General features: G+C 45.6%; 2 protein-coding genes across 3 annotated transcripts in view; both read right to left on the bottom strand.

Moving 5' to 3' along the window:
* Positions 1 to 24027, bottom strand: part of osmr (oncostatin M receptor) — a 599178-nt gene that overhangs the window by 95045 nt on the left and 480106 nt on the right. The window lies entirely within an intron of this gene.
* LOC306996346 (serine protease FAM111B-like) overlaps positions 1 to 24027 on the bottom strand; it is a 51110-nt gene that overhangs the window by 6675 nt on the left and 20408 nt on the right. The window contains exons 10-14 of the mRNA XM_079608736.1: positions 19351 to 19446; positions 7680 to 7763; positions 7539 to 7592; positions 7062 to 7145; positions 5273 to 5326 (exon numbers count right to left, since the gene is read on the bottom strand). Coding sequence (XP_079464862.1) covers positions 5273 to 5326; positions 7062 to 7145; positions 7539 to 7592; positions 7680 to 7763; positions 19351 to 19446 — 372 coding nt within the window. The remainder of the gene's footprint in view (positions 1 to 5272; positions 5327 to 7061; positions 7146 to 7538; positions 7593 to 7679; positions 7764 to 19350; positions 19447 to 24027) is intronic.

The following is a 24027-nucleotide window of genomic DNA, read 5'->3' as shown; positions in this document are numbered from 1 at the left end:
ATAGTCTGATTTCTTACAGCTTTGTTATTATTGTGTGTGTCCAATACCACTCACTGTCAATGATGAAGTCACGTCTTTACACCTTTTACCATACTTAAAGTGATGGTGTTTTAAATGCATCAGGCTGTAAGCCTTATTCAAGCATTTATGAATAGCTATATATTCTACAGTATCAAGTAAATGAACATATTAAAATGTGATGCAATTGGACTCAGTGAAGTGAATGTGTAAATACATGAAAAACATTTGGCTAATGTAAAAAAATAAATAATACCATCCATCTTTACTGCATAATTTTTTTAAATAGCAGACTAATGTTCTTCTGAACGTGTCACACATATATTACAGTAGCATCGAGTGCAGTTATTTAATATTGATTCAGAAACTTTTATAATAAATTAACACAATTGAAAAAGTAAAACAGCATTTAGACAAAAATGTTATATGCATTCAGAAAATGTCTTTCACTGTTTGATCAATGATAATTTAAGTTAATAGTACACAAAACAAGAGCTGAATAACAAAAATTAGACAAATGACTGTGTGTAATTTAAAGTTAAAGTTGGTCCCAGTTCCCTTTCGAGGGAACTCGAACTGCGTCGAACGACACTTTGGGGGAAGCCCCTCAGCGTAGCGCCTCTGAAGCATGAATGAAAACTAAGCCAATCCTGATTGGTGTTGCGAAATGACGTAATGTGTGACGACACAAGCGGAAGCTACAAAGGGATGCCGGCACACAACCAGAGTTAGCTTTCTGTTCTTCAGCAAGCGCTCTCTGTCTCTGTGTGTCTTATTTGGTGTTGTATTGTCTGTTCACAAGCAAAACATATATAAAAAGTGTATGATGGCGAGTGCAAGTTACAGACGGTGTGTCCATCCCTGTCCTCGTTATATCACGGGTAGGGACACACACCGAATGTGCGTGCATTGTTTGGGAGTGCAGCACGCGCGGGCAGCTCTCGAGGGGGCTGCTTGCGAGGATTGTGAGTCTCTATCAATCCGTGTGCTGCGCTCCCGCCTGGCTATTTTTGATGAAGATGGCCAGGCTCGCGAGCCCCGTGGTGCGGGACCCGCGTTCGCTGAGGCGGCGCGGCAACGCTCTTCATGGGGCTCGCAGATGGATCTGACAGGGGATCCTGAGACTGCCGAGGCACGTTCTCAGGATTCCTCTGCCAGTTCCGATGTTCTCCCGCCTCGCGCGGAAGCCCGCCCCGCGGCTTCTTCCGCACGAGTGGAGAACCCGTTGCTCGTAGACGTGCTCAGCATCGAGGGCGGGGATTTCGGGGATGACTCGCCACCCCATGTCCCCGCATATGAGGAGCTGGTGGAGGTTGTTTCTCGTGCAGTGGCCCGTTTAAATATAGATTGCCCACATGAAAGGCAGGAAACGTTGGTTAAAAGCAAGTTGGACGAGCGTTTCCTGCAGCACAGAGAACAACCTCATCACCGGGGTTTACCGTTCTTTCCCGATTTACACAATGAGTTGTGTAAATCGTGGAACAGACCACACTCTGCTCGCGTGTCCAACCCCCCTATTTTAAATTATAGTAACATCCTGGGGGCGCGAGAGAACGGTTATGGGATGATGCCTTCGGTGGAACAGCCACTGGCTACTTATTTATCCCCCGAATCTGCATCATCCCTAAAAACCCCGGTGCTGCCCACTAAACCTTGTCGGGACACATCATCCTTAGTGGGCAGGGCTTATATGGCTGCGGGTCGGGCTGGCGCTAGTCTGCACACCATGGCAGTACTTCAAGCGTACCAGGCCGACCTTCTTAAAGATATTGATGAGGGCGAGGGTCCAACTCCGGATGATATTGCGGAGTTGAGGAAGGCTGCAGACTTGTCTCTCCGAGTCACCAAGGAAACGGCCCGCGCTATCGGCCGTTCCATGGCGGCAATGGTGGTCTCGGAGAGACATCTATGGTTGAATTTATCAGGCATCAAGGAGAAAGACAGGGCTTTCCTCCTTGATGCCCCGATTTCGTCTTCTGGCCTGTTCGGCGACGCTGTCAGTACGGTCGTCGACAGGTTTCAGGAGGCGAAGAAACAGTCTGCAGCCTTCAAACAATACCTCCCTCGCCGCTCCAAATCTAAGAAGTCTGCCCCTAGCGGGCAGCCGCAGCCATCCACCAGCACCTCCACCTATAGACAGGCGCAAAAGCAGAGTGTCTCGTCTAGAGCCCCCCCTCAAGGAGCTTGGGGGCATAGACGGCACTCTCAGGCGAAGCCTCAACAGAAGCAGGGCGACCTGAGGGCCGTCCTGCAGGCTAAAAAGGCTTCGTCAAAGAGATCCTAGCCAGCCTAGGTTCTCTGCGGGCGGCCCCACCCGTGGCGGAGCGATCGATGTCGACTTCCCGCCGTTGAGAGCGCTTCGGGACGCATCGGTTTCCAGCGAACGCAGGCTGCTCTGTCCGCCCCTCAGGCCTGCGGCCAGGCAGCGGTCGCGTTCACCCATCGAGAATCGTTTTTGGTCGAACCCTGCCGGAGATCGGCTTCAGGGGGTCGCGAACGAATCCCGATCGATACCCGAAGCCAGCCTCGAGAGGCTGGTTCCCTTGGTAAAATATTACGATGCGTGGAAAAATCTCACGAATATTTCTCCTTGGGCCCTGCGCACCATTCAAAAGGGGTACAGACCTGCACGGATCGAGTCCATCCTGGCCACAGTGACCAGGATAAAGCTAGGCCAAGCCATCACTGTCAAACACTTTCAGAGAGTGTTGGGTCTCATGGCAGCAGCATCCAACATCATTCCATTTGGCCTGCTGCACATGAGGGCCCTGCAGTGGTGGTTGAAAACCAAGGGGTTCTCCCCGAAGGGGAACCCATTCCGCATGATCAGGGTTACACGCAGATGCCTTCGTTCCCTATCTATGTGGAAAAATGCTTGGTTTCTGTCCCAAGGTCCCGCGTTGGGAGCGTCATGTCGCCGGAAAACCGTTTCGACAGACGCCTCCCTCACGGGTTGGGGCGCGGTCATGGACGGCCGCTTTATGACAGGCCTATGGCAGGACCATCATTCCTCCTGGCACATAAATTGCCTGGAAATGTTGGCGGTGTCCCGGGCTCTGAGGAGCTTCCTGCCGGACCTCAGGGGTCATCATGTCCTTGTGAGGTCAGACAATATGTCAGCAGTGGCCTATATAAACCATCAAGGGGGTCTGAGGTCTCGCCCTCTATGCAGACTGGCGCACCAGATCCTCCTGTGGTCCCAAGGGAAACTGTTGTCTCTCAGAGCAACATACATCCCGGGGATTCAAAATCAGGGAGCAGACATCCTGTCGAGGCAGGGGCTGAGGCCCGGGGAATGGAGACTCCACCCCGATGTGGTGGAGTCAATATGTCAGAGGTTCGGCCCAGTGGAAGTGGATCTATTTGCGTCTCGAGAGACGACCCACTGTCCACTGTGGTTTTCCCTCACTTATCCAGCCCCGCTGGGGTTGGATGCCATGGTGCAGACGTGGCCGAGGCTGCGTCTGTACGCATTTCCCCCGATCGCTCTGCTCCCGGGAGTTCTAGAGAGGGTCTGTCGCGACGGGATCAGTCTACTGTTGGTAGCCCCGTTGTGGCCGGCCCGAGTATGGTTCTCCAACATAATATCGCTCCTGGAAGGCCCTCCATGGGAGATTCCCATCAGGAGGGATCTGCTGACGCAGGCAGAGGGCACAATATTTCACCCTCGGCCGGAGTTATGGAAACTGTGGGTCTGGCCCCTGAGGGGGCACAGTACTGAGAGGCCGGCCTGTCAGCAGGAGTAGTGGAGACCATACTCAGCTCTAGAGCTCCCTCCACGAGGAAATTGTACGGCCTAAAGTGGAATGTTTTCACCACTTGGTGTAGAGAGCGTGAGGTGGACCCAGTTAACTGCCCAATGGCTTCAGTACTGGAGTTCCTCCAAGATCGCTTCTCAGCTGGTCTTACCCCGTCCACACTCAAGGTGTACGTGGCTGCCATTGCGGCTTTCCACGCTCCTCTGGGTGATGGGCCTCTGGGGAGACATCAGTTGGTCGTACGTTTCCTCCGTGGGGCTTGGAGGATGAGACCTGCGGCTCGTACCAGGGTTCCCACTTGGGACCTGGCGGTGGTTCTCGAAGGGCTGGCCGAGGCCCCCTTCGAACCTCTGGAGTCGGCTGAGGCCAAGAACCTTTCCCTAAAGGTGTTTTTTTTGTTGGCTATTACTTCTCTGAGGAGGGTAGGAGATCTTCAGGCGCTCTCTATTTCCAATGGGTGCCTGGAGTTTGCTCCAGGCGACATTAAAGCTATCCTTCATCCTAGGCCGGGCTATTTGCCTAAGGTGCCATCTAATGTGGCACGGCCTACGGTTCTGCAGGCTTTTCATCCCCCACCTCACGTGACGGCGGATGAGGAGAGACTTCATCTGCTCTGCCCTGTCAGAGCACTTAAATTATATGTTCAGAGGTCCTCTTCGTGGCGGAAGTCAGACCAGTTGCTAGTGTGTTTCGGGTCGCCCAAGAAGGGGCTTCCCGCTTCCAAGCAAACCATTAGCAACTGGATTGTTCAAGCTATATCGATGGCCTACCAGGTGCGCAGTTTGCCTTCACCTTTGGCCGTGAGGGCTCATTCGACCAGAGCCATGGCGTCTTCTAGAGCCCTCCTTTCAGGGGCCCCGATCCAGGAAGTCTGCGATGCAGCAGGATGGGCCACCCCTCACACCTTCATTCGGTTTTATAGCCTGGACATTCCATCTACACCTGGCACCCTTGTGCTCTCGTCCTAAGTGTGCCTGTGCGCAGCTTCACACTGGGACAGGCAGGGCTCGTTGTGGCATAGTGGGTACTCGTTCCCCCAAAGTGTCGTTCGACGCAGTTCTAGTTCCCTCGAAAGGGAACGTCTCGGGTTACGACTGTAACCCTTGTTCCCTGAGAAAGGGAACGAGAACTGCGTCACGTCGCCACGCCTCCCCTGCCTGGAGCGCTTGCTTCATCACAGAAGCTAACTCTGGTTGTGTGCTGGCATCCCTTTGTAGCTTCCGCTTGTGTCGTCACACATTACGTCATTTCGCAACACCAATCAGGATTGGCTTAGTTTTCATTCATGCTTCAGAGGCGCTACGTTGAGGGGCTTCCCCCAAAGTGTCGTTCGACGCAGTTCTCGTTCCCTTTCTCAGGGAACAAGGGTTACAGTCGTAACCCGAGACGTTCTCCACTGCACTCTCCAATTCATCATCCTTACAATCATATAATGAGCAACTATAGTCAAAAGATATCCCATAATGGTAAAACATGAGAACATTTAAGTGTCCTACCACGGTTTTGGGTGGTAACACAGGCTCCAAATCACTGTCAGAGCTGTCATCCATCTGTAAAAAAAAAAAAAAAAAAAAAAAATCATGGTATTGATATCTTTGTAAGACTGGCGACTCTAAAGAACAGTGGCCGGTGAGTATCGAACCTAAAACTAACTTTGCCGCGTTTTACGTCGGGTTGGTGTGTCCCGGGAAAAAGCCCTATGGAAAAAGCATGTATGACACGAACAGCAACGCGCTCACAATGGAATCGACCATGACTCGTCACGATTCGTTCACAAATTAAACGAATAATTCACAACATCGGCTTTAATCAATCATCGAACAGGTGCGGGGTCAGGTGAGAGTAGCCTATAGGCTTTAGTTTAGATGATGCTCAAGATGTTGACTGTGTTTAACAGACTCGCCATCATTCTTGTCACCAAGTACAGGCGCTTGTGGCTTTTTACATTTAAAATGTAACTTTAACTTGAATTTCTTGCCATTACTATAATCTACTTTCAAATTTATTGAATTGATTTTTTTTCATCATCAACGAGATCACAGTTATCTTCAGAGATGTCATCACTAAATCTGCCATCATGCTGAAGAGCCTTTTCAAAAGTGTTTCCTTTGTGTGCAAATACACAAACATAGTCAATGTCTGAAAAAACCTTATTGCTCTTCATTATTGTTTTCTTTTTCATCCCTCTCGTTCTGATGTAAAAGGTGACTAGGCTTTTAGGGTCAGTATCTGTAGTTGTTTCCTGGTTTGTAGATGCACTATTTTTATCTTTGAAGTTTATTTGTAAGGTCTCATCTTCTTCAATAAGACAGCAGGGGAAATCTGTCTTTACAGCTGCTTCATGGTTTTGTTCTTTGGATCTTAGGATTATTATTTCTTTCCCCTTATGAAAACGTTTAAATTGCACATTCTCATTAAGTGCTCCAAATACAGTTTTGGATGCATCACATACAACTTTATTTATCCCTCCATTTGCGATACGGAACTGGAAAGTGTGGGTTTTTCCTTCTGCATTCTGTTAAATGAAAAACAAATAATGTACAAATAATTTTAGTATTTACTAACCCTTGTCAAACTATGTTTTTATATATACACAAACCATCAGCAGTAATCTCAAAACTCCTTTCTGAGAAGAACTATGTGCAAAGCTGGGGATTTATGTAGTAGTCAATACGGTTTATTTTGGTCAAATGTTATAGAAGTAGAGAAGTCCCACACACATTTGATAAATTATTTTAAAGGGGTCATGAAATGCATTTTCAGATTTTTATATTATGTTTCTGGAGGTTAGCTCCTCGCGATCAGAAACACACATAAATGTCCACTGCTGTGATTGGCAAAGTGCATTGCACTGTATCCACACCCTCCTTTACAGCATGTATCGTGTGTGTTTTGTTGCTCAAGATGGCCTTAAAATGAGTCAGATTAAAATGAACCAATGCAAGTACGACGATTCCCTCCGTGGACAAAATGGCATTACCGTAGCTTTCGATGCAAGATAAACCAGCAGCATGTCAAGAATAATTAAGAAGAGTCCGTTGTGAAATGAGACGAATACATTCTTATTCCATAACTTTTGACTGATGGATAGACACGAGTTGTTAAAAGCACACCTGCTTTATTTACATACACGTGTTAAGGGCCGTTTGGAAGAAAATCATGACATCACAAATAAGGCGATTTCAGAAAAATTCCCGCTGTTTCAGAAGGGTGAAAATCAAACTCGGAATTAAACTGGGGATTTAGCTTTGAGGTATGAAACTTGATATGACGAATGAAACGTACCAGCTGCAGCGCATGATCACTTTTTGAGGGCTTCTCTTCCTTAATAACTCTTCCTGTTTCTGACGTGGTTGAACCAATTCTTTCCTGCAAAATGGACAAAGAAAGTTTAAGACTTTTTAAGAAGTTTAAGTGTCATTGCCATTTCTAATAAAAATGTGAAATTCAGCATTATCTTCTTGTTATAAGATAAGATAATACTGCCATTGTTACATTGTTTTGCTGTTGTACAAAAGACATTAAAGTGCTCTAGTTAATGTGGCTATTCTATTTATTTTTGGCTTTGAGAATTTCAGATAACTGACATATTTCATTTAAACTTTCATGCGTTTTGATTAATATAGTGGTTAGTAAGTAATTTGGTGATTTTACATTATTTTATATTAGTAGGCTAGTGCAGATAGTGAAAAAGTTACCTAAAGCTTTTTGTTTCAAAGGCTTAAAACACTATAAAACAAAAGACACAAATCATGACCTTACCTGAGCATTATGTGACGTCTCCCCGGATTTATCGTCTCTGGCAGTCTGCTTTTTCTGAAAGAGACAAAAACATTTCTATCACAACTAAGCCTAAAGCCAACGCAGTGTCTAAGCAGAGAAAATGAGAAGGATAACAGTCACCTGTCCTACAGGACTCTGAGGCTCGGTCTGCTTCAGCTTTTTGTTGGGTGGTTCTTCAGGCATGTTTTTGGCCGTTCCGTGTATCTTTGAATAGGACAAATGATGATGAGATGAGAAAGATTTTTAACTTTTTTTTTTTTTAATAATGTTACCTTAAAACTAGTAACAGTCAAATATTAGTCTTAATATTATACATGTTATTCTGTTGCTAGCATTAATTGTAATTAAATCATTTCTATTAACACATTTGCTCTTTATTTTTGTGCTTTGGTGAGTCATTTTGTGACAAAAACATTAGATACTGGATCTTAGTTTATGATAAACATTTTGTAAGCTTTATATGCTAATCGCAGAACACAGACGTACAATTGGAAGAATTCTAATGTCCTTGCGTTATTCAGCCTGAGGGTGGCGCTCTAATGATTATCTCGACTTTAGGCTGACAGGACAATCGCACTACTACAGAATTTCTGCCTTAATGTTTATTGCATCCGAATGTTGCAAGTTGTGTAGGAATTACAGTGAGGAAAACAAAGTCATGTCTATTCTCAGAACCAAAATTAATTATAGACTGCCATTTTGAATTTGCCCTGAAGAAGGCCACAGAGGCCGAAACATGTGTGGTGGAAATTTTAATCCTAGATGTGTTTCTTTTACTCTAGATGTGTTTCATTTACTTTAGATGTGTTTATTTTACTTTAGATGTGTTTATTTTACTTTAGATGTGTTTATTTTACTTTAGATGTGTTTTTGAATATATACGACTTGTATTAACGTTGAACTTTCATTTACTCATAAGCATTTAAAAGAATATAATCAGAAGCACATTATTAAAGATATAAAACTAAGTTTTTATAAATGTATGAGTTAGAACTAGCTTGAAGGAACAAAATGTTCACTGGGTCAAGTGAAGACTATGTGTACTATAAGTGTGAAAAATATGTGCGCAGCTTTGTTCGAACTAAAGATAGGCAATAGGTGTGAAAAGAGCAGGGGCTGAGAGAGGGGGTTTTTTGGGCAGACAGGGCATTGTTCTGTTCAGATAGAATTTATGATTAGACGAGATCTTGAACACGGACGTATACAGACGTTTCCTTTTAAGGTAAACGAGACAAATCTTTATGACAAGATGCAACCCACTCAGGATGTGTTGAGGGTATATAATCTTGGCAAAAGGGACTGACCTTTGCCTTCTCATATCAGACGTTCTCTGTATGTGAATGCCAATTTCTTGCAAGAAATAAACTTTTGATACTTTGACTTTTCGAAGGTTCCACTTGTCTGTTTTTCCTCCTCACTTTTCAAATAGAATAATTTCCACAACAAATGGCGACGAGGATGGGATGCAGTAACCAACGATCGGCGTGACTGAGGGGAACAATTGACTGATCATCCCGAGAGACCATACTCTGCGGCTCAAATATCCTCAAGTTTAAGGAGAGAGAATTGTTCTACTCATCACGACGACCGCGGTGAACGCACTCCCAGAAAAGAACTCACAAGGTCATCAAAAAGACGGTGAGAGAAAATTTAAATTCACAAAGTGGATAAGAAAATTATTTGCGTATTGAATATTTTTTCTAAAAGGGTCAGAGTTTTGGAATAAGCGTTTCCAAACAGGGTTTGAGAATAAGCCTAAAAGTATGTTCTCAAATGCCATGTGTTAATTCTTCTCTAAAAGGGCCAGAGTTTTGAGAATAGGTCTGATAGAAAATTTCTCAAACACCAGACAAGGTGCTCGTTCGAAATAAGCTGATAGTAAGGTTCGGACATTAGAGGAGGCACTTGTTTGGGAAAGACCTGCATCGACGGAGGCAGGCAATTTTGAAAGTCCTAGATTGACGAATTTAGGCATGTCGTGGTGGCCACGCTGAGAGGAAAGTTAACACAGTAAATATAGTGCGTGGTGACCACGCGGGGGAAAATATTTAAATACGCAAATATAAATACTGTTGATTAAAAGTAGCCTATATGTATAAAAATATACATATATATATAGAGATAAAAGTAAAGAAAAATAAAAATAAAATGGGTAACAAAAATTCGAAAAGAGAGGAGGAACAGGTGGTTAATTTCGGTAAGAGCTCGTATAGAGCCATGGATAAAGTAATGGGAACCTGGTATCATGATTTTGTGCCGTTTTTGATAAACCAATATGGGTTTAATGGAGGTCTAAGTGTGTCACATTTAACTCAAACCAAAGCGAATTGGATGACTCATGTGGTTAAGAAAAAAAACAAAGAACATTACGATAAATGTGGTGAAATCATAGTAAAATGGTTAGAAGAGGCAACACGCAGACAGCAAAAACAAGTCTGTCGGGCCATTGCACCATTGTACTCTGATAAAGAAAGACAGGATGCATCAAAGAAAGCCTTACAGAATCTTAAAAATGATTGTAGTGAAATTGCTGACTGTTCTTCTTCCTTTTTCGGTCACTACGTGAAAATGACGGTGGAGGACGGGGCGTATCCGGCTCGTCGCCCGCCTGCTCTCAATCCTGCTGTGGAAGGAGCTGCTGCGGGAGGAGCGCTAGCCAGCGCACCATCTGGTCCACCGCCCAAATATGTTCCGACGGAGGACGAGAGAGAGGACACATCCTCAACGCGCTCTGGGGCATCATATCAAGGAGCCAGAGGACAGAAGTGCAACAAAGACTTAGAAGAACTGCTGAGCACAAACATGAAAACTTTGACTTTGAGCTCACAAAGACAGGCGAAAAGAAAATTTAGCCAGAGTTCGACCAGGCGTACGGACAAACAACGTCAAGCGCAGCAGCCGAACCTGCGAAGCCAGCAAAATCGCCAGCAGACTGATGATTCAGAGACAGAGATAAAGAGTGAAAGCGAGGATGGTGATGGAAGTCTCCTAAAGTTTCGGGCAGCAATGCTCGAAGTGGCGGGGCCAGAGGGAGCGGTTCTGGTAATGCGGCCATGGAACCAAGAGGACTTGAACAAAGCTGCTGAACACCTGCCAAACATCGAAGCAGGTGGGGCAAAACTGGGTGCTGATTTAGCTGTTTTCTGCAGAGAATTCAGACCGACTCTCGGTGAACTGCGGAGATTAATGGTTTTGAAATACGGACCAGTGCAAATGGCCAAATTGTCAGACGACTGGCCAGAAGATTCTCGTCTGAAACACGTCAACTACGACGATCCGGCCAACAGTGACTACACAAAGAAAGTCAACGATATAATCACAGCTTTAAATAAAGTATTTCCACGCACGATGGACATTCACCAAGTTCGTCAATGTGTTCAAGGAAAAGATGAAACTACAGAAGCGTATTTCCAGCGACTGAAAGAGTGCTTTGATCGACATGGGGGTATGGATAAAAGACAGCCACCAACAGATCCGAATGCGGGACCGATGGGGTCTGATCCTTATGATGACTATTTAAGAACTTTGTTCATGGACGGACTTGACAAAGAAATTTCGAAAGCAATTGAAAAAAGCTGTGTCGGATGGCAACTTGCCTCTACAGCGGAAATCAGACGACATGCAAAACATCATGAGGGAATCATCAAAAATCAGAAAACAGCCAGAACCACCAAGCAAGACAAAGATCTTTCTCTAGCTCTGATAGCGCTGCAAAACAACAACCCCAAACCAATCTACCACCGACAAAACCAAAGAGGTGGTGGAGGAAGAGGCAGAGGACGTGGTCGTGGAAGAGGTAGACACTTTTCACAAAATCAACAACGTCCAGATCGAGACACTTGTTTCACATGTGGACAGAAAGGACATTGGAGTGACACTTGCCCGCAAGCAGCCTACAAAGCGCAGCAGGCAGATTGAGAGGAGGAGGGTGCGAGCAACGGGTTTCCTGTCCATCCATCAGATAAGTATCATTTTCCTTCTTTTCCTGACTCTGCTCTGTGCAATGAAGACATGCTTGCAAATGTTTTTTATAAAGCTCATAATCCTTTACCTTTGATAGAAGTAAACGTACTTGATAAGACATTACTGTTTCTGTTAGACACGGGGGCCACTAACTCCATAATTAAAGAAACAGAATTTACAAAACCAATTCCACTTTCTGGAGAAACAATTTGTTCCAGAAGTGCAACTGGTCATGTGGTCACAGAACCGGTCTCAACGCCGCTTGAGTGTTCAATTGATGGGAAAATATTTGAGCATTGTTTTTTGATTACTCAGACATGTCCAGTTAATTTGATGGGTAGGGATCTACTCTGTAAGCTGGGTGTTTCTGTTAAATGTACTACTGAAGGGCTTTTTGCTGGCATGCGGATGTTGCATGTGACTACAGGGGAAACCCCTTTGTTTGAGTATGAGTGGCAAGTTTCTAACACCTGTCTAGCCACAAAGGCTCGAGACAGAGTGTTGCCATCCTCTGATTTTATGAATGATACAGATTTGCACTGTACTTCACATGTCAGCAATGAACCTGATGATGAATATGCGCAGCGTTGGTTTAATGTTGATGTGGAAAATGTAAAGACAGATTATCTTTATTGGACAAACCACTGGTGTGTTTTGAGTGTGAAATTGACTGACAAACAGACAATGTTTTGTGACATGGAACATGCACAGCCCCACATAGCACTGGCAAAACCAGTGAAGGCTGAATGGCGTGACGCAGGTCCCTTCATGGCCAAGTGCCATGAACTGACCGACTGGGTCATAATAGATCAAAAAAGAATGATCTGCCAAAGTGAAAGTACCGGATGGTTTAAAGAACCGTGTCACAAGACATTAAGGGGTTTGAGAGCAGTCACAGTGGTGGAAGAGGAAGTGCACTTTGGCAGTTTGACCTTATCGCACCTCCCTGCCATTCCGGAAGGACTGGAGGGAGTTCCGAGTTGTCTATGGGCTAAAGATAAATATGATGTTGGTCTGATTGCAGGTTGTGAGCCGATTCAAATTAAGCCTAAATCTGACTATAGACCAAAGAAAATGCAATATCCATTGAAAAGGGAAGCGATTGTTGGCATCACTCCAGTGTTTAATTCTTTGCTGGAAAAAGGGGTCATTATTGAGTGTCCGGACTCGCCTGTCCGCACACCTATTTTTCCAGTAAAGAAAATAAGAGACAAAGGTGAAGAGACTCAGTACAGGTTCGTTCAGGATCTCAAAGCAGTTAATGACGCAGTTCAGGCGAGAGCTCCAAACGTTCCAAATCCTTATACGATTTTAACTAAGATTCCAGCTGACACTAAGTGTTACACGCTGGTTGACATTTCAAATGCGTTCTTCAGCGTTCCAGTACATCCTGACTCACAATTTTGGTTTGCGTTTAATTTTAATGGTAAAGCGTACACATTCACACGCTTATGTCAGGGGTACTGTGAAAGCCCAACAATATACAATGAAGCTTTGAAACGCAGTCTAGAAGGTTTGATACTTCCACCAGGGGTCGCACTCCTTCAATATATAGACGACCTTTTGCTCTGTTGTCCAAACGAACAGGTCTGTAAACAAGCTACCATCACACTGTTAACTTATTTGGCAGAGCAGGGCCACAAGGTCAACCCGAGTAAGGTAGCCATAAACCAAACCAAAGTTACCTTTTTAGGTCACGTGTTAACAGCAAACGGAAAATCATTGTCTGATAAAAGAGTCACCGCAATACAGAACATTCCTAAACCGACCACAAAAAAGCAAATGATGTCGTTTTTAGGAATGACCTCATACTGTAGAACGTTTATTCCTGGCTACAGTGACAAAGAAGGGCCTTTGTCAGCATTAATTTATGGTCAGGAAATGGCAGCCTCTGACAAACTAACATGGACCGCTGAGGCAGAGAGAGCTTTTTGTGAAATGAAGCAGGCTCTGATGAGCTCACCGACACTTGGCATACCAAATCCAGATAAGCCTTTTACACAGACAGTAGCTGAAAAAGATGGATACATGTCTTCTGTTTTATTACAGGAGCATGGGGGAAAGTTGAGACCAGTGGCATACTTCTCAACCAAATTAGATGCAGTGGCAAGAGGGCTTCCTGTTTGTCTAAGGGCTGTGGCTGCAGCGGAGAGAGCTGTGGTAGCCTCTAGGGATTTTGTAGGGTTCAGTGATTTAACCCTACTGGTGCCACATGCTGTGTCCATGATTTTATTGGAACAAAAGACTTCTCATTTATCTGCAGCACGGTGGCTGAGATATAACTTTGTGTTATTGGAAATGCCTAATGTCACTGTGAAACGTTGTAATGTTTTAAATCCAGCTACTCTGCTTCCCACAGAGAATGATGGTGAAGCACACTGTTGTGTTTCAGCCTTAGAGCAGATATGTAGTCCGAGACCAGACTTGACAGACGAGGCGTTACCCAATAGTGACATGATTCTTTTTGTGGATGGGTCATCCAGCAAGGATGACCATGGCACAAACAGAGCTGGATATGCAGTTGTTTCATTAACTGAGGTTCTGGAACAACAACCACTGCCGTCACACTTTTCTGCGCAGGCTGCTGAATTGGTGGCTCTGACTGCAGCATGCAAATTGGCAAGTGGCCGGCGTGTTACAATTTACACTGACTCAAGGTACGCTTACGGTGTAGTACACGACTTCGGACAAATATGGGCACATCGAAAGTTTCTGAAAGCCGATGGCAAGCCAATATTGAATCACCTTCTTGTGAGTCAATTATTGGATGCGATGCTGTTGCCAAAAGAACTGGCAGTCTGCAAGTGTCAGGCGCACACTTCTGGCAGTGATGACGTTTCAAAAGGAAACAGATCAGCAGATGTGGCTGCAAAGGCCGCGGCTCTGCTTCCTGTTCAGATAACCACAGCAGCACGGCTGAATGAGGAACTAGGTGACGTAGCTGCGATGCAACAGCATGCCACTGCTGATGACAAGCGAAAATGGAGAGAGGCAGGCTGTGTGTATGAGAATGAACAGTGGGTCGGCCCTAACAATAAGCCATGTTTACCTTCTCATTTCTTTCAGGCATATGCAAAGCTGACGCACGGACTGGACCACGCGTCGAAAATGGGAATGTTCAGTATTATGCAAGATAACTGGTTTACTAAAGGTTTTTCCACAGTGGCAGCAGATTTTTGCAGCAGATGTCTGATTTGCGGGACTAACAATGTGGGCAGGGGTCAGGCAATGAGACAGGCGGGGCATCCCAAGCCGCAACGACCATTCTCACATGTAATGCTCGATTATATTGAATTGACACAATCAGACAAAAAGAAATACTGCATAGTTGCGATTGATATTTTTTCAGGATGGGTTGAAGCCATGCCGACAACAAAGGCAGATGCACAAGGGGTGGCGAAACTACTCCTACAGGAAATTGTCCCACGATGGGGAATTCCTGAAAAATTATCAAGTGACAATGGTTCACATTTTGTAAACAGTGCAATTTCTGCAGTTGAAGCATTCCTGGGTACTCCCTGGAAGCACTTTTGCAGTTACCATCCGGAGTCAGCCGGGTCGGTTGAGAGACACAATCAAGTTCTAAAGAACAAGCTGGTAAAAATTTGTGATGAAACAGGGCTTTCATGGCCAAAGGCCCTGCCTATCGCATTGACTTATATGAGAATGAGGAAGAGGGGGCGAGCACAACTCTCGCCATTCGAGATTCTGTTTGCTCGTCCACCTCACATGGGTTGGGAACCACACAAACCTAGAACATTGCCTGACACGACTCTTTGCGAACATGACATGTTACAATATTGTGTTGAACTGGATAAGGTGTTCTGTGATATCTCCAAACAGGTCCAGGCAGCAGCTCCAGAGCCGGCTGAGACAGCCCTGCACAGCATTAGGCCAGGAGATTTCGTGCTGATAAAGGATCTGAGACGAAAGCATTGGAGGACGAAACGGTGGCAGGGACCATTCCAGGTGTTGCTGGTAACTCACACTGCGGTGAAAGTCGAGGAGAGAGCTCCGTGGATCCACGGGACACACTGTCGAAAGGTTCCAGCTCCAGCTCCAGCGGTAGCTGCAACGGAAGAAGAATCCCATTCACAGCCGACGAGCACCGAACGGGCGTCAGACTAAAGAGAGCCTCGTGTCATCCTGTAGGTTACCAATTCGAAAACCATCGTCATTGGAGACAGGACGAGTCAATAGTACAGGACGATTCTGCAATTTTGGGAGTAGTCCGTACTGTGTCAAGAACTTTGTGGTGTTTTGACGGCGAGGGCATTGCCGTGACCTGTCTAATAATATCAACTAGACCTGCTTTGAGACCAACAATACATAGAGACACAGGACTGATATCATTTTCACAAGAACATTTTCTTGCCTGGCGAGGTTGTACTGTGTGGCAATATGTTACTAAAGCTTATCCTCTTAACTAACCTGGCCATGGGCCTAGCACAGGAAGGTAACATAAAGGTGAAAATGACAAAGGGGAAAAGAAGTAAGATAATCATAATATGTGACCCTATTTCAGCAGCAGGACCTGGGTATAATCCGGACCGTTTGTACAAATGGGGTAAAGCCATGTATTTTTGTAAAGATCCGTGTGGATGGCGAGATGTGTACGGGGGTAATCAGGAAGCTGTCAGTGAGGGTCTATTGGCAAAGGCAGGGTATGCCTCACCTCAGGGTAATAGCGCTAAAAGTATGTCCGACCTTGTGAAAATTGAAGAAATCACTGAAAATTCTAAAACCAAACTGAAAGTTACTTTGTCCACAGGAGATGATGGCGCAACTCTGTGGGAGGGGAAATTTTACTGTGCTTGGTGGACTGCAGGTACTGACACTTATGTCCCAATAGAAATTGCAATGGTAGATCCGCCACCGACAACCCATAGTCTGTCTGAACTAATAACTCACACTAGCATACCAGAAGAAGAAGACGCTGAATTAGAAAAACAGCTTAATTTGCATCATGAGGACACAACTATTACGCACAGTAGAATACAATGTGAGGGCAATAGAGCATGCATGTTAAGTTTACTTCAACGACAAGCTTTGGCTATTAACCAATCATGCTGGTGGTGTCTGCGAATGGATAGGACCTGGAAGGTCCATCCATTAAGATCGGCTAATTTAGGTGAGCTAATTGGATTAATTCCGTGTGCTATGTGGAAATTACTAAATGGGGACAACTCTGCAGCAATCAGATCAAAGTCTGCAAAGGGGGTCAGGTGTCAGAACCCATCAGAACATAGTACTAGGGGCTTTGACAATGTATGGGCAGTAAAACCACAATTAGGCGACGTATGTCTATGTAAATTAGAAAAGCAAACTGGGGCTATAATGGCAGGTACATCTCACTGTAAAACTACGATAATCATGAGTAATAACAAGTGTGTAACATCGGATGGTACATTTATTGAGTGTCCAGGTGACGACGATGATCTAAGGGAAACTACGGCTGGAACAGTGTGGGTATGTGGCCAAACGGCATTCCACTACCTTCCTAGAAAATGGATGGGGTGCTGTTATCCAGGACTGTTAGATGCAGGAACGGAAGTTTATTTCAATAAAGAACATGACGACTATGAGCAAAACTCTGTGAGACCAAAAAGAAGTTTAGCTGATGAGAAAATGCCTCTGATGTTTCAAGGTACCAAACTTTGGGACCCTTGGACAAGCAGAGTATCTATGACAGGATGGTCTTTCCTTTTGGGGGGAGGCACTGCTGCTAGCTTACTAAAAATAAGTGGCTTAGCCTGGCAGGTATTACGCTTAGCTAACGAGACTGAAGATGCGTTGGGAAAATTAAACACTGCACTTAGAGGAATTAGGGAAGCTGTCATTCAACATCGTCTGGTTTTAGACATGATCACGTCAGAACGTGGGGGCGTGTGCAAAATGTTAGGAACCTCTTGTTGTTTCAACTTGCCTGACGTCTATCAAAATGTAACAAACATAATAGAGCACATGAAAATGGCAGTAGCCACTCCAGGAGACATGACAACTTCACTAGATGTTTGGTTTTCAAGCCTGCAGGAGTGGATGAAATGGATGATTAGTACTGTTGTGCCAATAGCATGTTTAATTTTTATTTTGATTTTGATGACCCCATGTCTTGTAAATTGCATTTCAGCAGTCACTACTAAGACAGTGACTGCTACGATGTTTAGGATGACTGAAGGGGAATACGTGACCATGATACGTAGAGAACCAGCAAATGAAGTTGAGGTTAGAATGGATGAAGATGAGGCGACCGAGAACGAACATGAGTTTGATTAAGAAATGAAATGACCATGGGAAAAGTTTACCTGTTGTAAATTACTATGGTTATGGAGAAGTAAATGTCAAATTGTGTGTATGTTCTTTGGATGAACATGGGGTGGAATGTGGTGGAAATTTTAATCCTAGATGTGTTTCTTTTACTCTAGATGTGTTTCATTTACTTTAGATGTGTTTATTTTACTTTAGATGTGTTTATTTTACTTTAGATGTGTTTATTTTACTTTAGATGTGTTTTTGAATATATACGACTTGTATTAACGTTGAACTTTCATTTACTCATAAGCATTTAAAAGAATATAATCAGAAGCACATTATTTAAGCATTTAAAAGAATATAATCAGAAGCACATTATTAAAGATATAAAACTAAGTTTTTATAAATGTATGAGTTAGAACTAGCTTGAAGGAACAAAATGTTCACTGGGTCAAGTGAAGACTATGTGTACTATAAGTGTGAAAAATATGTGCGCAGCTTTGTTCGAACTAAAGATAGGCAATAGGTGTGAAAAGAGCAGGGGCTGAGAGAGGGGGTTTTTTGGGCAGACAGGGCATTGTTCTGTTCAGATAGAATTTATGATTAGACGAGATCTTGAACACGGACGTATACAGACGTTTCCTTTTAAGGTAAACGAGACAAATCTTTATGACAAGATGCAACCCACTCAGGATGTGTTGAGGGTATATAATCTTGGCAAAAGGGACTGACCTTTGCCTTCTCATATCAGACGTTCTCTGTATGTGAATGCCAATTTCTTGCAAGAAATAAACTTTTGATACTTTGACTTTTCGAAGGTTCCACTTGTCTGTTTTTCCTCCTCACTTTTCAAATAGAATAATTTCCACAACACATGTTGGCATGTTTTTAATGGATAGCCAAGTTTAAATAAAGGCTTTTTACATTTATATTCCTTGTGAGTGTCTCAGAACTATTTATTTGGGAAACATTTTGGATCTCCAAGCTGAAGAGCACCAGAGGAATACCTCTCAACACGAGCAGCACTCCTAGTAACTCGTTTGTGGACCCTTTATTGTGTTTTAGGTTTTTGAATTCATGCAGATTAGTCTACTGATGGATAAATTTTATATCTCAGGATTTTTTATTTGAGGCATTAAGGAAACACAAAAAAACTAGAACACAAATAAAAGAAAGAAAATAATTAAAAGAGCTGCTATACAGGTTTGTCATCCCAGAAAAGCACAGATCATCCTTCAACATGTCAGTAGCATCGAGTGCAGTTATTTAATATTGATTCAGAAACTTTTATAATAAATTAACACAATTGAAAAAGTAAAACAGCATTTAGACAAAACATTTAGATGCATTCAGAAAATGTCTTTCACTGTTTGATCAATGATAATTTAAGTTAATAGTATACAAAACAAGAGCTGAATAACAAAAATTAGACAAATGACTGTGTAATTTAAAGTTAAAGTTGGTCCCAGTTCTCCACTGCACTCTCCAATTCATCATCCTTACAATCATATGATGAACAACTATAGTCAAAAGATATCCCATAATGGTAAAACATGAGAACATTTAAGTGTCCTACCACGGTTTTGGGTGGTAACACAGGCTCCAAATCACTGTCAGAGCTGTCATCCATCCAAAAGCATGTATGTGTCGCTGCAGGTGGGAGGAGCTTACGCTGACGGCGGTGAATAAGTATGACAGGAAGTAGTGACAGTAATGAAAATAAACAATCAAATATTATGTTCCTCATCATAGTCTGATTTCTTACAGCTTTGTTATTATTGTGTGTGTCCAATACCACTCACTGTCAATGATGAAGTCACGTCTTTACACCTTTTACCATACTTAAAGTGATGGTGTTTTAAATGCATCAGGCTGTAAGCCTTATTCAAGCATTTATGAATAGCTATATATTCTACAGTATCAAGTAAATGAACATATTAAAATGTGATGCAATTGGACTCAGTGAAGTGAATGTGTAAATACATGAAAAACATTTGGCTAATGTAAAAAAATAAATAATACCATCCATCTTTACTGCATAATTTTTTTAAATAGCAGACTAATGTTCTTCTGAACGTGTCACACATATATTACAGTAGCATCGAGTGCAGTTATTTAATATTGATTCAGAAACTTTTAGAATAAATTAACACAATTGAAAAAGTAAAACAGCATTTAGACAAAAATGTTATATGCATTCAGAAAATGTCTTTCACTGTTTGATCAATGATAATTTAAGTTAATAGTACACAAAACAAGAGCTGAATAACAAAAATTAGACAAATGACTGTGTGTAATTTAAAGTTAAAGTTGGTCCCAGTTCCCTTTCGAGGGAACTCGAACTGCGTCGAACGACACTTTGGGGGAAGCCCCTCAGCGTAGCGCCTCTGAAGCATGAATGAAAACTAAGCCAATCCTGATTGGTGTTGCGAAATGACGTAATGTGTGACGACACAAGCGGAAGCTACAAAGGGATGCCGGCACACAACCAGAGTTAGCTTTCTGTTCTTCAGCAAGCGCTCTCTGTCTCTGTGTGTCTTATTTGGTGTTGTATTGTCTGTTCTCAAGCAAAACATATATAAAAAGTGTATGATGGCGAGTGCAAGTTACAGACGGTGTGTGCATCCCTGTCCTCGTTATATCACGGGTAGGGACACACACCGAATGTGCGTGCATTGTTTGGGAGTGCAGCACGCGCGGGCAGCTCTCGAGGGGGCTGCTTGCGAGGATTGTGAGTCTCTATCAATCCGTGTGCTGCGCTCCCGTCTGGCTATTTTTGATGAAGATGGCCAGGCTCGCGAGCCCCGTGGTGCGGGACCCGCGTTCGCTGATGCGGTGCGGCAACGCTCTTCATGGGGCTCGCAGATGGATCTGACAGGGGATCCTGAGACTGCCGAGGCACGTTCTCAGGATTCCTCTGCCAGTTCCGATGTTCTCCCGCCTCGCGCGGAAGCCCGCCCCGCGGCTTCTTCCGCACGAGTGGAGAACCCGTTGCTCGAGCTGTCTGCTTCCGAGGAAGTAGACGTGCTCAGCATCGAGGGCGGGGATTTCGGGGATGACTCGCCACCCCATGTCCCCGCATATGAGGAGCTGGTGGAGGTTGTTTCTCGTGCAGTGGCCCGTTTAAATATAGATTGCCCACATGAAAGGCAGGAAACGTTGGTTAAAAGCAAGTTGGACGAGCGTTTCCTGCAGCACAGAGAACAACCTCATCACCGGGGTTTACCGTTCTTTCCCGATTTACACAATGAGTTGTGTAAATCGTGGAACAGACCACACTCTGCTCGCGTGTCCAACCCCCCTATTTTAAATTATAGTAACATCCTGGGGGCGCGAGAGAACGGTTATGGGATGATGCCTTCGGTGGAACAGCCACTGGCTACTTATTTATCCCCCGAATCTGCATCATCCCTAAAAACCCCGGTGCTGCCCACTAAACCTTGTCGGGACACATCATCCTTAGTGGGCAGGGCTTATATGGCTGCGGGTCGGGCTGGCGCTAGTCTGCACACCATGGCAGTACTTCAAGCGTACCAGGCCGACCTTCTTAAAGATATTGATGAGGGCGAGGGTCCAACTCCGGATGATATTGCGGAGTTGAGGAAGGCTGCAGACTTGTCTCTCCGAGTCACCAAGGAAACGGCCCGCGCTATCGGCCGTTCCATGGCGGCAATGGTGGTCTCGGAGAGACATCTATGGTTGAATTTATCAGGCATCAAGGAGAAAGACAGGGCTTTCCTCCTTGATGCCCCGATTTCGTCTTCTGGCCTGTTCGGCGACGCTGTCAGTACGGTCGTCGACAGGTTTCAGGAGGCGAAGAAACAGTCTGCAGCCTTCAAACAATACCTCCCTCGCCGCTCCAAATCTAAGAAGTCTGCCCCTAGCGGGCAGCCGCAGCCATCCACCAGCACCTCCACCTATAGACAGGCGCAAAAGCAGAGTGTCTCGTCTAGAGCCCCCCCTCAAGGAGCTTGGGGGCATAGACGGCACTCTCAGGCGAAGCCTCAACAGAAGCAGGGCGACCTGAGGGCCGTCCTGCAGGCTAAAAAGGCTTCGTCAAAGAGATCCTAGCCAGCCTAGGTTCTCTGCGGGCGGCCCCACCCGTGGCGGAGCGATCGATGTCGACTTCCCGCCGTTGAGAGCGCTTCGGGACGCATCGGTTTCCAGCGAACGCAGGCTGCTCTGTCCGCCCCTCAGGCCTGCGGCCAGGCAGCGGTCGCGTTCACCCATCGAGAATCGTTTTTGGTCGAACCCTGCCGGAGATCGGCTTCAGGGGGTCGCGAACGAATCCCGATCGATACCCGAAGCCAGCCTCGAGAGGCTGGTTCCCTTGGTAAAATATTACGATGCGTGGAAAAATCTCACGAATATTTCTCCTTGGGCCCTGCGCACCATTCAAAAGGGGTACAGACCTGCACGGATCGAGTCCATCCTGGCCACAGTGACCAGGATAAAGCTAGGCCAAGCCATCACTGTCAAACACTTTCAGAGAGTGTTGGGTCTCATGGCAGCAGCATCCAACATCATTCCATTTGGCCTGCTGCACATGAGGGCCCTGCAGTGGTGGTTGAAAACCAAGGGGTTCTCCCCGAAGGGGAACCCATTCCGCATGATCAGGGTTACACGCAGATGCCTTCGTTCCCTATCTATGTGGAAAAATGCTTGGTTTCTGTCCCAAGGTCCCGCGTTGGGAGCGTCATGTCGCCGGAAAACCGTTTCGACAGACGCCTCCCTCACGGGTTGGGGCGCGGTCATGGACGGCCGCTTTATGACAGGCCTATGGCAGGACCATCATTCCTCCTGGCACATAAATTGCCTGGAAATGTTGGCGGTGTCCCGGGCTCTGAGGAGCTTCCTGCCGGACCTCAGGGGTCATCATGTCCTTGTGAGGTCAGACAATATGTCAGCAGTGGCCTATATAAACCATCAAGGGGGTCTGAGGTCTCGCCCTCTATGCAGACTGGCGCACCAGATCCTCCTGTGGTCCCAAGGGAAACTGTTGTCTCTCAGAGCAACATACATCCCGGGGATTCAAAATCAGGGAGCAGACATCCTGTCGAGGCAGGGGCTGAGGCCCGGGGAATGGAGACTCCACCCCGATGTGGTGGAGTCAATATGTCAGAGGTTCGGCCCAGTGGAAGTGGATCTATTTGCGTCTCGAGAGACGACCCACTGTCCACTGTGGTTTTCCCTCACTTATCCAGCCCCGCTGGGGTTGGATGCCATGGTGCAGACGTGGCCGAGGCTGCGTCTGTACGCATTTCCCCCGATCGCTCTGCTCCCGGGAGTTCTAGAGAGGGTCTGTCGCGACGGGATCAGTCTACTGTTGGTAGCCCCGTTGTGGCCGGCCCGAGTATGGTTCTCCAACATAATATCGCTCCTGGAAGGCCCTCCATGGGAGATTCCCATCAGGAGGGATCTGCTGACGCAGGCAGAGGGCACAATATTTCACCCTCGGCCGGAGTTATGGAAACTGTGGGTCTGGCCCCTGAGGGGGCACAGTACTGAGAGGCCGGCCTGTCAGCAGGAGTAGTGGAGACCATACTCAGCTCTAGAGCTCCCTCCACGAGGAAATTGTACGGCCTAAAGTGGAATGTTTTCACCACTTGGTGTAGAGAGCGTGAGGTGGACCCAGTTAACTGCCCAATGGCTTCAGTACTGGAGTTCCTCCAAGATCGCTTCTCAGCTGGTCTTACCCCGTCCACACTCAAGGTGTACGTGGCTGCCATTGCGGCTTTCCACGCTCCTCTGGGTGATGGGCCTCTGGGGAGACATCAGTTGGTCGTACGTTTCCTCCGTGGGGCTTGGAGGATGAGACCTGCGGCTCGTACCAGGGTTCCCACTTGGGACCTGGCGGTGGTTCTCGAAGGGCTGGCCGAGGCCCCCTTCGAACCTCTGGAGTCGGCTGAGGCCAAGAACCTTTCCCTAAAGGTGTTTTTTTTGTTGGCTATTACTTCTCTGAGGAGGGTAGGAGATCTTCAGGCGCTCTCTATTTCCAATGGGTGCCTGGAGTTTGCTCCAGGCGACATTAAAGCTATCCTTCATCCTAGGCCGGGCTATTTGCCTAAGGTGCCATCTAATGTGGCACGGCCTACGGTTCTGCAGGCTTTTCATCCCCCACCTCACGTGACGGCGGATGAGGAGAGACTTCATCTGCTCTGCCCTGTCAGAGCACTTAAATTATATGTTCAGAGGTCCTCTTCGTGGCGGAAGTCAGACCAGTTGCTAGTGTGTTTCGGGTCGCCCAAGAAGG

Source organism: Phoxinus phoxinus, assembly GCF_949152265.1.
Source record: "Phoxinus phoxinus genome assembly, chromosome: 3".
Classification (NCBI taxonomy): Eukaryota; Metazoa; Chordata; class Actinopteri; order Cypriniformes; family Leuciscidae; genus Phoxinus; species Phoxinus phoxinus.
The sequence above is the reverse complement of the archived record's forward strand: the minus strand, read 5'-3'. Positions and strand labels throughout refer to the sequence as shown.